Genomic DNA, 14,995 nt, shown 5'->3' on the forward strand with positions numbered 1-14,995 from the left:
CCCGTTCTGCCGGGTAGAGCTAGGACTCGGCCCTGCAGTCCGGGGGTCCCTGCCACCCCACCGGCGGTCGCTGCCCCCTCGTTCGTGGGTCCCCACGCCCACCCGGGATCCCGGCCCGGAACGAGTGAGCGCGGCTGCCGGGACGCTGCCCCGGAAGCGTTCGTCTGCCCGGAAATCGCGCCCGCAGCCGCTCGGTCTCTTTCCGCCGCCATCTTGGGCCCTGCTCCCCGCACAGTGAGTCCTTTCGCCGCCATCCGCCTCCATCCGCCTCCATCCACCGCAGCGGGGGCTCAGGGCCGCTGCCGGGGCTGCCCGCCGCTCGCGAGCCGGGAGGGAGGGTCTGAGGGCGCGGTCGGGGCCGCCGCTGGGACCGTAGTCGGACCGGACCGGACCGGGCGGCGGGGACAACCCCGCCACCGGGAAGGGGCCGCCCGCTGCGGGGGGAGGGTTGGGGGGTGGTGGGGAGCTGCGCGGCTGAGGCCCCGGTGTATCCCTGTGAGTGGGGGAAGCCTAGGAGAGAGCGGGGCCGCCGGGCCCGGGGTGTCCGGTACCGATCGGGCGGCTGAGCCGACTGCGCGAACCCGTCGGTACCGGGGGGCGTTCGGTGTCTGTGGGCAGCGGGGGAGCTTGGGGCTGTGCGGAGCCCCGGCAAGCCCGGACCTGGTGGGTTCTGCCTATCCGCAGAAATGCCCGGCGAAGCGACAGAAACCGTCCCCGCCACCGAGCAGGAGCTGCCGCAGCCGCAGGCTGAGACAGGTGAGGGGGGGGGGGGGAAACGGGACCGGCCCCGCGGCCCCGGTGGCTGCGGAGGGGGCAGCGCTGCCGTCCCGGGGGACTCCGGGGCCAGGGCGGGCCGGGGGTCCCCGTTTCGGGGGTGTTTGGGGGGGTGTCCTCGGCCACAGAAATCTGTTCGGGAGTTTCCCACCCGAAACTGCGTCGGTTGTGACCCCCCCCCGTGTCCTAAAACGTTGGGGACCGCGTTGTGTCACCCGCGCCCCGCACTTGGTCCGAGTCTTCCCGGTACCGATCGAGATGTTGGGATCGGGAGGAAAGCGGCTGAGCCGGTACCGGGACACGTTCTGGTGTTAACGATCCCGCTGTGCTCTGGAGCTGCTCCGGTTTGGGAAGGGGTCGCGGGGTCCCACACCGGGTGTCACGGCCGGGGCTGCGGTTCGGTTGGGCTCTCTACAATCGGGTCTGGGGTCCCTGCGCTGGGACCGCTTCCCGGCGTTGTGTGTCACCCCCCCCCTCTTTCCTGGGACGTCGCAGGGTCTCAGGTGACAGCTGTCCCCTTCCTGCGGGGGTGGCACAGGAGCTGCTGCCCGGGGGAGCATTTGGGGGTCCTGGGGAGTGACACGGGCAGCTGCGGGGTCCGGGTGGGTCTGGGGCAGAGCTGCCCAGCTTCGGGCTGGTGCCCATCTGCCATCACCCGCATTTTGGGGTAGATTGGAGAAAATGGGGCGTTAGCAACATCTCCGGGCTGTTGGTGGGGTGGAGGGGACAGACTGTGGCTGTGGTGGAGCCAGGGCCTGGCCTGGACATGTCTGGGTCTCGGCGAACCGGCCGGTCCGGAGCTGTCCCTCCCCGCGGACGTGCCGGGACCGGCTGGAGCTCCCGAGGGCGGGTGCGTGGCTGGGCTGGTTCTGCTCTCCCAACTGGTTCTGGTGCCGGACGCACCGGTTCTGCCGACGCTGCCCTCCCTGCCTCGTGTCCCGGGACTGCTGAGGTTGGGAGCTGCTGGGTCCCCTCTGGGCTCCCTTGCTGTGTGCTGGCAGAGCTGGAGCTGGTGGGATTTGCCTTCACCAACTCTGGTTCTGCCCGTCCAGCCCCAGCTCCCTTTGGAGCTGCCCCAGCAGCAGGTACCCTGGTTACCCCTCTGTGCTGGTTCTGTGTTGTTAACCCGTTTGCCATTACTTTAACCCTAACAGCTGGCACAGGGGGGTGCAGCTCCTGTCCCCATGCCACCCCCGTGCCTCAGTGTCCCGTCCCTGAGGGCACCTGAAGGTGCCAGGTTCTGGCTGTGCCCTTGCTGTAGCTCCCCCCGTGTTCTGGTGCCCAGGATCTCACCGTGGGGACCCACTGATCCTGCTCCACTGGCACCGGGCTCTGTAAATCCAGAGCTGGTTTCTAGAGGTGGATGAGTGTCCTGGTCTGTGCCAGGAGCTGAGCACAAGGGCTGGGGGAGTGCTGGGGGCTGATGTCCCCCCCCTCCCTGTGCTCTCTCTCTCATCCCTTCACTCTGTTTCTCTCCTTCAGCTGCTCTTCCTGCTGCTCCTTCCCCAGCTCTGGGCCCGGCTGGCCAGGCTCTCCCAGCAGAGCCCCCCAGCCCTGCTGCAGCCCTGCCTGTCTCCTCCGGCCCCCCAGGACCCCTGTCCCCCCCTGTGGTCCCAGCTGCGGCCATTCCCGTGTTCTCTGCCCCCCCCCAGCTCCCTGCCCCAGCTCTGCAGGTCCCGGTGGTCACTGCTCCTCCTCCAGTGCCACAGCCCCCACCAAGTGTGGCAGCTCCAGGGTCTCCAGGGCCTGGCCCAGTGTCTCCAGTGCTGGTGGCCTCCCCTGCCCCCCCCATGAGCCCCGGTTCCCCCCCTGCAGCTCTCCCCTCTCTGGTGAAGGTCCCTCTGGCCCCTCTCCCAGCCCCTGCGGCAGTCCTTGCTCTCCTGCCAACTCCCACCGCACCTCCTCAGGCCGTGTCTTGTCCCCAAAGTCCTGGCTCTCCCCCTCTTCCTACCGCAGCCCCTCTCTGCCCAGCCCCAGCAGTCCTGGTGTCTCCTGGCAGCCCAATCTCTGCCCCCCTGGCTTCTGCTTCAGCCTCTCCCCGAGCTCCAGCACCCCTGTCCCCCTCTGCTCCTCCCCACTGCCCAGCCCTGGCTGGTGCCCCCTCTCCACCTGCTCCCCTGGCTGTCCCCGTGGTCCCCTTGTCACCCCCGGCCCCTCCGGTGCCAGCTGGGACATCTCCTGTGAGTTCTGCCCCGCAGGGCCCAACCCCCGGTGCTCCCATGGCCCCACTGCCTCCAGCTGCTCCTCTTGCCAAAACCTGTCCCATGGGCCCTTCCCCAGTGGCCCCAGCTGCTGTCCCTGTTGCCCCAGTGGCCCCGGCTGCTACCCTTGTTGCCACTGTGGCTGCAGGTGGCCCGGTCCCTCCCTCCATGGCCAGGACCCCTCCCGGGAGCCCGGACCCTCGGGCAGCACCTGCAGCTCCCGTCACTCCTGCCCCATCCAAAGCCTCTCCAGGAGCTGCCCCAGGGCTAGTGCCAGCACCAGCTTCCAGTCCAGCCCCAGCAGCTCCCAGTGTGGCCCCAACAACTCCTGGTGCAGCCCCAGTGAGCCCCGGTTCCCCTCTGGCAGCTCCAGCACCTGCTGCCCCGGTGGTCCCCGCCAGTTCCCTGCCTGTCACACCAGTGCTGGCAGCTCCAGCTGCACCTCCTGCAGCCAAATCCCCTCCTGTGAGCCCCATCTCTCCCCCGGCTGCCCCCCCAGCAGCCAAAGCAGCTCCCAAGAGCCGTGATGGGGTCTCCTCAGCCCCGTCCTCCCCCGCTGCAGCTGCCCCCCCAGCATCCAAAAAGCCATCCAAGGGCAGCCCTGGTGCTGCCTCACCGGTGGCTCCACCAGCTCTGGCCACCCCGGCTGCAGCCAAGGCACCTCCCAAGAGTCCTCCTGCAGCCCCCCCAGCTCCTGCAGCTCCCCCAGCTCCAGCAGCCCCCCCAGTTCCAGCCACCCCTCCTGTAGCCAAAGCGGCTCCCAAGAGCCCTCCTGCAGCCCCCCCAGCTCCTGCAGCCCCCCCAGCTCCAGCCACCCCTCCTGTAGCCAAAGCAGCTCCCAAGAGCCCTCCCGCAGCCCCAGCAGCTGCTGCAGCTCCTGCCCCAGCCCCGGGGGGTGCCCCCCCCAAGCCACCGGCCAGTCGAGCTTCCCCTGCTCCCCCAAAGCCGGATTCCCCGGGGGGTGCCCCCCCTCCCCCTCCTGCCCCCAGTGCTCCCCCTGCCAAGAAGCAGCCCCCTCCCAGCAAGGCGGCCAAGCCAGCCTCTCGCCCCCCCTCCAAGCCCCCCGCCAAGGCCCCGGCCCCTGTCAGCACTGCCGTGGAGGACGATGAGCTGCCACCCCTGATCCCCCCCGAGCTGCCTCCTGCCCAGCTGCCGGCACAGCCCATCCTGGTGGACCTCTCCCCTCGAGCAGCCCCGGCCCCGGCCGAGGCTCCGGCTGCTCCGGCTAAGCCTCCTGTCCTGAGGAATGACAAGGGTATTTCCTGCTCGGTTTGCCGTGTGCATGGAGTGTCACTGCCTGCCCACTGGCTACTAACCCACCAGGGGGCCCTCAGTGGGCCGTGGCAGTGCCAAGCCTGAGCCGTGCCAGAGCCCATCCCGCCCGAGCAGCCAGAGAGCTGGGATCAGGGAGATGCCCCACGGCCACGGGTTGGGGCTTGGCACGGCCTGGTGCCAGCACCTCGGTGTCACTAACGTGTGTTCTTGGGCACAGAGCACGGTGTGGTTTGTGGCATTGTGGCTGCTGCCTGGGTTGGGTTCACACTGTGGGAGGAGCTGCTGCGGGTCCCATTGCCGGCACCAGGGAGCTGTGGTGACAACACAGCAGTGTCCCCGTGCTGTGGGGAAGCTCCTTGGCATCCCCTGGTGGCACTGGCAGCCTGCAGCACTCTGCCAAGGGCTCCGTGTGTGGCTGGGGGTGAGAGGCACTTTCCTGGGCTGGAACCGGTACCAAATCCAGGTAATGGCTGCACAGGAGGGCATTGGGTCACCCCGGGCTGGAATCACCGGGCTCTGCTCCATGCCCTCAGCATGTGCTGTGGTTCATGGGATGGTCACAGCACAGTGGGAGCTGGCAGCCCCTCCATGGTGGTCTCCAGGCCCTGAGGGGGGGCTCACAGCAGTTGCCAATTGTGCCCCCCCCACCCCAGTGAAGCTGCAGCAGCCTCCAGGGCCCAGTGATCCAGGTCTGGTTTCTGTGCCGCATATCTGTGGTTCTGGGGAAGCACCAGGCTGCTCCTGACCCACTGGGTCAGCACCAGGCCTTGTGCTGCAGGAGTGGTGTCCCAGAGCCAGGCAGCTGTGCCCACTGTGGTGATTGTGCTCAGGAGAGGCTCCTGTGCCACCCACTGCCCAACGGAGGTGCCAGAGAGCTCGGCCATGTGGACTGGGGCAGAGTTGTCACCAATGCAGCATGGTTTTGTCATCCTGCAGTGTCCCCTGGGCCCACCCAAGCAGGACAGTGACATTTGTGTCTTTGCAGGGTCCGGAACAGAGTCTGACAGCGATGAATCCGTACCAGAGCTCGAAGAGCAGGACTCCACACAGGCCACGACACAGCAGGCACAGGTATGGCATGTGTCAGCGTGTCCCAGCAGCAGCAGGGTGAGATTCCTGCCAGTGCTGTCCCCTGGCACCTTGGGATTATCTCTCAGTTTGTCATTTTCTCCTTTTCTTTCCTCACAGCTTGCAGCAGCAGCTGAAATAGATGAAGAACCGGTTAGCAAAGCAAAACAGAGCCGGAGTGAAAAGAAAGCACGGAAGGTGAGGCAGGATGGTGGACAACCCAGGGCTGTGTGCAGGGTCTGTCACAGTGCCACTGTGTCCCCAAGCACCGGGGCCTTAGTGTCAGGCTAAGTCCCAGGAGTCCTTCACTGCAGGCACAGAATTCGGGTGCCAGTCCCTGGGGAGCAGCTGAGGGATTGCAGCTTTTCCCAGGCTTGGTGACTCCTTTCCCTTCCTCCTTGTTTTCAGGCAATGTCCAAACTCGGCCTTCGCCAGGTGACAGGGGTGACCAGAGTCACCATCCGGAAATCCAAGAACATCCTTTTTGTCATCACAAAGCCAGATGTCTACAAGAGCCCCGCGTCAGACACCTACATTGTCTTTGGGGAAGCAAAGGTGAGCAGCGTGCCCAGCAGCTCCTGTGATCCATGCTCATGGCAGTGGGGCTGGAAGCTGCTCAGCTGGGGTTCCTCTGTGCCCCCAGCACACCAGGGGATCCCAGCTGCCATGTGTGTCCCCCCCGAGGGTCAGCTTCCCAGCAGGGGTGTGTGGCAGCACCGTTGGATGAGCCAACATCCAGCTCTGCGCAGGGCTGGCCTCACTCACCCCTTTTTTCCTTTTCCAGATTGAAGACCTGTCACAGCAGGCTCAGCTGGCAGCTGCTGAGAAGTTCAAGGTGCAGGGAGAAGCTGTGTCAAACATCCAGGAGAACACACAGACCCCCACCGTGCAGGAGGAGAGTGAGGAAGAGGAGGTACTGCCACTCAGGCCCCATGGCCGCGTGCTCTGCTCCAGTCTGGTGTCAATCCCCGGGGTTTCCTTTTCCCTCACCCAAATCTTTGCCGTGATGGCACAGGGGAAGAGTGTAGGGACCTTCCTCTGGGGACCCTGTCCTGCTCTTGGGAAGGGACTGTCCCCAGGGATGGGCAGTGCCTCGTCTTGCCTCCCCGCTTCCATCTGCCACCCTGCTGCAGACAATCCCATCAATCCATACACGGGGCTGGGATGAATCCCAGGTTCTGTTTCCTCCAGGTTGACGAAACCGGCGTTGAGGTCAAAGACATCGAGCTGGTGATGTCCCAGGCCAACGTGTCACGAGCAAAGGCTGTCCGTGCCCTGAAGAACAACAGTAACGACATTGTAAACGCCATAATGGTGAGTGTGGGTGTGACTGCCCACGGGGGGTGAGTGGGGTACATCCTGCTGCTGTGCCGTGGCCGTGGGTCCTCACACCTTTCCTCTCTCTGCAGGAGTTGACGATGTAGCCGCCAGAGGGAGGAGCTGTTTTTGGTGTTTCAGAGAAGAGTAAAATGCAACTAAATTTAAAATTTGTACTATTTCTATCAATTAATAAAAGTTGTGGCTTATTGTTGGTGAAACACTGCTGTGTTTTGGCTCCACCACCCTCCCCTTCACAGGCAGATGCGGCCCCCGGGTGGAGCCTTCCTCCGGGGGGAGATCCCTGTCCCGTTCCGGCTCCTTTCCTTCCTGTGCCCGTGGCCGGCTTGGCTGCCCACCCTGGGCCGTGCCCCGCGGAGCCCAACCCGGGGAGGCTGCGCCGGAGGCCGGTACAGCATTGGGCACAGTGACGGAGACAATGGGAGAGCTGCGGGGAGCGCCCGTGGGTTTTCAGAAAACCTTCGAACCGGGGCCCGATCCCGCTGGTGCCCCCTCCCCGTTTTTATTGGGGTTTTTTGGGTTTTTTTGGGTTTTTCTTTAAACGAGTGGTTGGGCCCAGGCCCGGCCCGGTCACCATGGCAACGGGCATCCTCAAGGCGCCTGCGCGGCCAGAAGCTGCTAGAAGGGAGGAGGGAGCGGGCGCGCGCGGGGCAGGGGCGGGGTCGCGCAGGCGCGGAACGGAGCGGCGGGCGGCGCGCGGCGGGTATTCTGCTGCGTCACCAGCGCTGGGCGCCGCGCGCGGGGCATTGTGGGAGCGAGGCCGCCCCGAGCCGCCGCTGCTACCGGAGCTACGGCCCTGCCCGCCCCTACGGCCCTGCCCGCCCCTACGGCCCTGCCCGAGCCGCCAGACCCTGCCCGAGCCGCCCGCCCGCAGCCGGGACCCGTCCCTACCAACGCCAGCCGGAGCCGCCGTCGCTGTTCGCCATGTGAGGCCCGGGGATGGGGAGCGGCGGGGGCGCGCGCGGCCTGGGCAGGGACGGGCGGCGGGAGGCGGCGTGAGGGGAGGGGAGGAGCGGGGTCCCGGAGGCACCGGGCCGCCTGGTGACCTTGGTCCGGCTGGGTTAGTTGGGTCGTTCTCCCCGGCGAGGCCCGTGCCGGTGTCTCGGGTGGCTCAACCCGCCGGTACCGCCCCGGTTTAACGTGAGGGAGGCGCGGATCCTGCGGGGTGTGGGGAATGAATGGGGTTGCGGCAGGGAGGTCCTACCGGGGCCGGTTGGCGGGGCTGCCCGGTACGGGGGTTTTCAGCGTTGCTGGGGGGTTCTGTGCGGTTAAAAAAAATAAAAATAACCGGCGGAATATTCCCGGTAAGTAACGAATCCAACCGTCCCCTCCGCGGAGCGGGTGCAGGAGCTCCTGGGAAGTGCAGCCCCGCTCCCCCGCCCTCCGGAGCGGCTGCGGTTCAGCCCTGGAGCGGGAACCGGAGCGGCGCGGCGGGAAGCCCCAATTATCCGGTGTCACCGGGATTCTATTGAGGCCGCGGCAGTGACCCAGAACCGGCGTGTGGCGGTACCGGAGGTCCAGAGCAACGCAAATGGGAGGCAGACTTCACAGCGAGGGAGGGGGGGAGGCTTGGAGGGTAAAAAACACCATCCGAGGGGGGGGGCAGCGGGACCCCCGGTCCGGATCTCCACGTGTTTGGATCAGAAGGCTCAGGGCTCAGGTTTTCACTTGTCAGAGGTTGCTGTGCCGCGGGTGCTGAGGAGATCTGGTTGGTTCTGATGATCCGAAACATTTTTTCCAAGCAAAACGTGTGTTACCACTCAGGAAACCACATGGTCTTTGCCCCTCTCCTCCCCCCCAGGCGTTTGGTTGAGGGCAGGTTCTGAAACCCCAAGCTCTGGGGCTGCTTCGTCCTCACTGGCTGAAAGTGAGGGATGGTGTCAAGTGCTTCACTTTTCACTCAGTGTCTGTAGAACACATCTGCAGCACTGATGCATCCCCCTTAGAACTGTCCATAGGTGGAAACCTGGGGGGTGTTTTTAGCTTAAAAAAAACAAAAAAAAGTGCTTTTTGGGGTCATATGAATGAAAGTAGAGTTAATAAGGTAAGACAGATTTCTTCTGCTGTCTGGGGGGAAAAATGTTGTTCAGCAGATGACTTCTGCAGTGTCCTCAGACTGCAGGGATTGTCAGGATGCTTTTGAGGAAGGAAAGGCACAGCCTGTGGAGTGAGGACAGGTTTGGAGGCTCCTGGAATCGTCCCCAGAGTGAGACCCGAGGCTCAGCCCTGGGTGCAGCCTGTGGGAAGCTTCTGCTACACCTGCAGTTGAGGTGGAGATGAGGAACCAGAGCAGGAGAGTGGCCCTGGGCAGGCTGAGTGGGGCACTGGGTAAAGCTGAGCCTGAAAGTGCTGCTGTGAAGCTTCCAGAACCTGTTCTGCAGTCAGGTTGTTGTCTGGATGTGGTGATTGGAAGGAGGGAGATGCAGACGTGTGGTGGCTGTGTCTGCTCACCAAGATGAAGGGGTGTAGGATCCTGCTGAGGGTGACACGTGGGTGACACACACACCCCCACACCCCCTCAGGGCTGTCCTGGGGCTGTGTGCCCCTCCTTTGGGGTTCTGTCATGTAAATCAACACCTCTTGTCTCAAATCTAAAAACCCCACTAGGACATGGGGGAGGGGGGGGACACACTGAGGTCCCCTGGGGCTGGTTTTGGGGGGAATGTGGTGGATTTCTGGTGTGAAGGTGTCAGTGCTGAGCAGGGCAGGGCCTGGGAGAACAGAGGATGTTGTGTGGGTGTGGGGAAGCAGCTCTGGGAGCACGTGCAGGCTCTGCCATCAGCTGCTGCCTGGGCAGTTGTCTCCAGGTTGGGGTTTCTGTGTTGGCAGAAGAACAAATGAGCCCCCTCCCCTCCTTCTGCCCCATGGGGGGGGGGTCCCAACGTGTCCCCCCTCACTGGTCTGAACAGCGAGTCCTGGCGGAAGCGCCGCAGAGGGAAGGTTTCCGTCCTCCCTTTGGGAGGAGGAGAGATTGGAAAAACAGATAATAAAGCAGCAGAGGCAGTTCCAGAGCAGCTGTAATTACAGCAGTGGTGTTTGGGGTGGTAAGTACTGAATATCCGGGGAGGCAGCTTGCTAGGAACTTAAAGATTCTGTCCTGGGAAATTTCCTGTGGTTTTTGATTCCTCTCTGAGCTCAGGCACACACGAGTGGCCTTCATCTCTAGGCCAGCTCGCCGGGGTGTTGTCAGTGCTCTGAAGGGGCTCTTGGTGCCTCAAAATGCCAGATCTTGGCAGAGACACTGAGGTCAGGGCCAAACCAAAGCTGTGGGACTGAGGAATGCACAGAGCTCCCTGGGGAGGCCGGAGACATCTCCATTGACACTGGGAATGTTTGTGGAGCATTAGTGCTGCTGAGCAGGAGCCCCTGCACCCCCAGGCAGGGACACAGCAGTTGCTGTTCTGGTGAGGGAGCTTTTGAGGGATGTTCTGAGTCCTCTTGCTGGGATCTTGTCCTGTGCTGAGCCCAGGAGTGCAGCAGCTCATTCCTCATCTTTTTGGTTTGTTTTGGTGTTGTTTTTTTCCCTCTGGGAATCTTGCATTCCCTGCTAAAGAGGAAACTTGCATCCAAGAAGGAATTAAAAACCCCGTGGTAAGGAAATTGCTGCTGTGTGGTTGTTGTACTTGACCTGAGTAGGTTCAGTTTGTGTCAAGAATTGAATCAGTTGGTTCAGGTGAGTCAGAACTTGTTCTGGTCACCTCAGTAACCACAGTGCAACAGCAACAGCTCTCACGATGGGTTGTGCTGCTGGGGAATGGGGTACAGAGCAAACACCCCCTGTGAGGGGAAAGGAGGGGCCACTCCCACACAGCAAATAGCAAGAAGCATCCCAGGGAGTGACACTCAGGGCACAGAACCTCAGCCCTGGTCATTCTGGTATTGATCTGGCACCTGGGAGAGCACCAGGAGCCCCCGGGTGTCCCGTGCCTTGGCAACGGCCCCGGCTCTGGGCGGCTCTTGGCTCCCTCCTGGAATGTAGACACACGGCCACGGGATTGCTGGGAGAGCAACTGGAGGTGCTGGGAGCTGGGAGAGAACTGGAGGTGCTGGGAGCTGGAGAGCAACTGGAGGTGCTGGGAGCTGGGGAGCAACTGGAGGTGTTGGGAGCTGGGAGAGAACTGGAGGTGCTGGGAGCTGGAGAGCAACTGGAGGTGTTGGGAGCTGGGGAGCAACTGGAGGTGTTGGGAGCTGGGGAGCAACTGGAGGTGTTGGGAGCTGGGGAGCAACTGGAGATGGTGGGAGCTGGGGAGCAACTGGAGGTGTTGGGAGCTGGGGAGCAACTGGAGGAGCTAGGGAGCAACTGGAGGTGTTGGGAGCTGGGTCTGTGCTGAGCTCCTGCCAGCAGTGGCCACGCTGGAGCCTTGCAGGTGGGTTCTCACCACAGAACTGGAAACACACGAGTGGGTTGAGTGCCCTGCAGGTGTTTTTGGTGTCCCAGGGTGGCTGTGGCTGGAAAGGCAGCAGGACAGGGGTGAATGTGGCAGCTTTTGTGTTTCTTGGTTGTTCACAACTTGTCTCAGCCTTTTAAAGATTACCTGAACGCTGGTAACGCAGCTTTGGAGAACAGGGGGAAGTCTTCCAGTTGAACTTCTCTAAAAGCAATAAAACAAATCCAAGTGCTCAAGCTGGGTGTCAGGGGAAGCGTGAGGGAAGCCTGTGTGAGCTGGCAGCGTGGAAGGAGAGTTTTTAGGTGGTTTTCAGGACCTGAGGGGAGGTTCAGAGCTGTGACAGTGCCTTGGGTGTGTGTCTGCAGGCAGCCCGCCTCCGCCAAGTGGTACGACCGGAGGGACTACGTCTTCATCGAGTTCTGTGTGGAGGACAGTAAAGATGTTAATGTAAATTTTGAAAAATCCAAACTTACCTTCAGGTGAGCCCCTGGGTCCCCGGGGAAGGGTGGGGGAAAGGGTGGGGAGGGAACCCCCCCAAAGGCTGCAGTGATGTGGCCAGTTAAAAACATCAAGTTCTGTTAATCAAGGTGTTTGTTCTTTTCAGACCTTTTCTGCTAAACACAAACTTTTTTTTTTTTTTCTCCACAGTTGTCTTGGAGGAAGTGATAATTTTAAACATTTAAATGAAATCGACCTTTTTAATAACATTGATCCAAACGTGAGTATCCTCTGGGTTCTCCTTGCTGTGTCCTCAAACCCCCCCTCTGTTCCCCAAGCTGCTCCCAGTCCCCTGGGCCACGTTTGTCAGCACACAGAACGAGCTGGTGTTGGGAGACAGGAGTTTGCTACCAGCAGCTCCTGGAGAGGCTCCCGTGGATTATCCTAATGGCTCTTTGCTCTTTTCCAGGAGTCAAAGCATAAAAGAACAGACAGATCCATCTTGTGTTGTTTACGAAAAGGAGAATCTGGTCAGGCATGGCCACGGCTAACGAAAGAGAGGGCGAAGGTGGGTCTGAGCTGAAGGGGGGTGGCAGAGCTGCCCGGGACCTCCCTGGGGCTTTAATTCTGCTCAGTATTTGGGTGGTGTTTAAATGACGTAGCAGTTAATGGGTCACTTAGCAGGCTTCAGATCAGAAGGGCAGTTCTTGTGAACCTCCTTTCCTGGGCAGTTAACAGCCTGGTACTCACTTGTCCTTAAATAACTCCTGGTGTTGATGTGCAGCTCAACTGGCTCAGTGTGGACTTCAACAACTGGAAAGACTGGGAGGACGATTCAGATGAAGACATGTCCAACTTCGACCGCTTTTCCGAGGTACAGGAAATGCTTTGGGTTCCCTCTGGGCCCTGTGTGGGCAAGCAGGGACAGGCAGCTGCAGGGAGATTCTTCCTCACCTCCCCTCCTCTTGGCACTCTCCTGGCTGCTGTCTTGGCACAGGCTCCTTTGCTTTGTTGGTCCAGGGTTTTTTTTTTTACCTGTTTTTAGGTTTTTATGGTGGTATGGGACGTAGAGAGTTGTGGTTGTGTGTCTTCTCTGTTTAACACATCTATTATTCCTCTCTCTGGAATAGATGATGAACAACATGGGTGGTGATGATGATGTAGACTTGCCAGAAGTAGATGGGGCAGATGATGTAAGTACTTTCTTTGCCTTAAACACGTGCAGGGTTTGTCACTGCTGGCTGAAGCCAAACGTGCAGCCTCTCTTCAGCACTGCTGAAGGTTAAACTGCACCAAGCCATGGCACAGAATGGTGTTAGTGCCAGCAGTGCCCACACTGCTTGTTGCCCACGGGGCTGGTGGGTTACAGTGGGTCCAAGGGTTCTGGCTGGTCCCGTGGCACCTGAAGTCCCTCAGCACTTGCTGCTGGGCTCTGGAAGTGGCAGCTTGGTGGGGTGGAGGGAGAAGCTGCACAGCCTGCTCCAGTTGATGTTTCTTCTTTTTTCCAGGACTCACCAGACAGCGATGATGAAAGTAAGTTGACTTCCTCATCCTTTCCCCAGCTCCTAATCCAGAGCCTTGAGCACAGCTGGCAGATGTTCCTCCCTGTTGGTGTCACTAAACCTGGGCAGTGTGAGGTGTCACCTCTCCACGCTGGCACGAGGTGGTGGTGGGACCTGCCCAGTTCTGATCCTGGAGAGAGTTTGGTTCTGAGAGCAGGATGTGTGCTGGGGCAGTGGGCTCCATGTGAGGAGCTTCCTCCTTGTGAGAACCTCCCAGGGGGAGGTCAGAGACATTTCCCTTCTCCATCAGGGGCAGAGCTGTCTCCCTTGTGACATCACGAGGCTCCAGGTCCCCTTTTCCAACAACAAAACCACACAACCCCCCTGTGCTCACCACGCTCTTCCCTCTCTCTCTCTCTTTAGAAATGCCAGATCTGGAGTAAGGAAAACCGTTGTCTTCAGGGTTTGGGGAAAGAACTTCATCACCACATTTCATAATCGCGATAAAAAAAGAGTTCCTGAGTTGATAGCCCTCCAGGGAGATCCCGCATCCCTTTTAGCCCATTTTCAGTCCGTTTCCAACGGCTTTGCCAGCGGGAGGTGTTGTTGTGCCGCGGCGCGGGGCGGGCGCAGCCCCCAGAGGCAATAACGTTCTGCATGAACCGTTCTCCAGACTTCCAACCCCCCCGGGGAGGTGTAGGCACCCGGTAGCTCAGTCGCAATAAAGTTTACGGAGCCTCCTTGCCTGGTCGCCGGTGCTCTCATTGCCGCCGGAGGACCCTGCAGTCACACCCAGCCATAAGAATCCGGTTTTTTTTTTCCCCCAAAAAAAAGAAAATAATTGTATGTTTGTATTGGGAACGACCCGCCCGCCCTGAGGCTGTGGTGGTGGTGGTGGTGGTGCCGCTGGGGTGGCTCCAGGGCCCGACTTTTTTGGGGAAAAAGGAAGCAAATTCCCCCGGGTTTGGTGTCGTGCCGCGGCCCAACCCGTCCCTGCCCCCGAGCTTCACGCCTCCCGCCCCGGTGCGAACGCTCCACGTTGTTGCTTGTCAGTCTGTGACCAAACGGTGTTTGCGGGGGGGAGGGAGGGGAGGGGAGGGGGAGGGAATGCGGCGGCTTCGAACCGGGCTGAAAAACCTCAATTTCTGTTCAGAGCAGCGGGGATTTTTTTAATGTCTACATTCTTTCTAATAAACTGTTGAAGACTCCCTGGCTCTCCTTCTGCCCAGGTCCTCATCCTCTCGCCGCGGGGGGGGTCAGCACCGGCCCGGGGGCAGCGGGAGGAGGGTGGGGGGTGCGGTGGTACCGGGGGGTTCGGGGGGACCCGGACACCGCGACCGCACCAAGGACAAGCGCGGGACGCGTGCCCGGCCGCTTCCGGTGCTCTTCGCCCAGGCCACGCCCCTTTCCTTGCTCTCCCTCTATCGATTGGTCGCTTTCTTAACTGACAGGATTACCGCCCAATCGCGAGGAGGTGGGGAGCGGGAGCCGCGGCAGTTCTGACCAATAGGCGGGCTCGGCGGCCTGTGACGCCCTCTCTGTCCCCGCCCCCTGGGGGTCCGTGTGCGGCGGGCGGGCCGCGGGCCTCAGTCGGAGCCGCCATGTTGGGGCTCGCGGGTCGCTGCTCGGCAGCCGCTGCCGCCGCCGCTCGGCCCCTCCTGTGCCGCGGGGCCGGGCCGGGCCGGGACCTTCTGCCGCTGCTCCTCAGCCGTGGGGCCGGGCCGGCAGCCGCCACCGCGGCGCGTGAGTGTGGGGTGGCCGCGGGGTCACCTTGGGGCCTGCGCGGATGAGGAGCGGGAGGGCTTCTCCCGGGGTCCCGGTATCGGGACGGGATAGAACGGAACGGGACGGGCAGAGTCGCGCAGTCACGGGGAGGGGATGGGGGGGAACGGGGGCCCTGGGGGGATCACGGGCTGCAGGGTTCAGGGGGGGTTCCAGGAGCACCGGGGGGGTGCGGGGGTCCCGGGTGCGCTGCGGGGGATCCCCGGTTCTGCACCCCGAGGCCTTCGGA

General features: G+C 61.9%; 3 protein-coding genes and 1 long non-coding RNA gene across 4 annotated transcripts in view; all 4 read left to right on the forward strand.

Annotated features, from left to right (window-relative positions):
- The first annotated feature begins 127 nt into the window (after positions 1–127).
- On the forward strand, positions 128–6,856 carry NACA (nascent polypeptide associated complex subunit alpha). The gene is made up of 8 exons (XM_030468229.1): positions 128–234; positions 685–756; positions 5,236–5,321; positions 5,439–5,516; positions 5,727–5,873; positions 6,103–6,231; positions 6,510–6,632; positions 6,728–6,856. Exons 2-8 carry the CDS (start codon positions 687–689, stop codon positions 6,740–6,742), a joined length of 648 nt encoding a protein of 215 aa, XP_030324089.1. The 5' UTR covers positions 128–234; positions 685–686; the 3' UTR covers positions 6,743–6,856.
- Positions 6,857–7,413: 557 nt separating this feature from the next.
- On the forward strand, positions 7,414–13,815 carry PTGES3 (prostaglandin E synthase 3). Its single transcript, XM_030468230.1, has 8 exons — positions 7,414–7,582; positions 11,410–11,523; positions 11,693–11,762; positions 11,952–12,050; positions 12,267–12,356; positions 12,613–12,675; positions 12,991–13,015; positions 13,408–13,815. Coding segments are annotated over exons 1-8 (483 nt in total). The 5' UTR covers positions 7,414–7,580; the 3' UTR covers positions 13,428–13,815.
- LOC115600014 lies at positions 10,570–11,220 on the forward strand. Its single transcript, XR_003988768.1, has 4 exons — positions 10,570–10,672; positions 10,808–10,834; positions 10,963–11,023; positions 11,177–11,220. It is a non-coding gene; the product is annotated as an uncharacterized LOC115600014 (long non-coding RNA).
- Positions 13,816–14,585: 770 nt separating the features above from the next.
- Positions 14,586–14,995, forward strand: part of BAZ2A (bromodomain adjacent to zinc finger domain 2A) — a 4,830-nt gene continuing 4,420 nt past the window's right edge. Inside the window, exon 1 of the mRNA XM_030468077.1 lies at positions 14,586–14,727. Coding sequence (XP_030323937.1) covers positions 14,586–14,727 — 142 coding nt within the window. The remainder of the gene's footprint in view (positions 14,728–14,995) is intronic.

This window comes from Calypte anna, chromosome 33 (genome assembly GCF_003957555.1).
Source record: "Calypte anna isolate BGI_N300 chromosome 33, bCalAnn1_v1.p, whole genome shotgun sequence".
Lineage (NCBI taxonomy): Eukaryota > Metazoa > Chordata > Aves > Apodiformes > Trochilidae > Calypte > Calypte anna.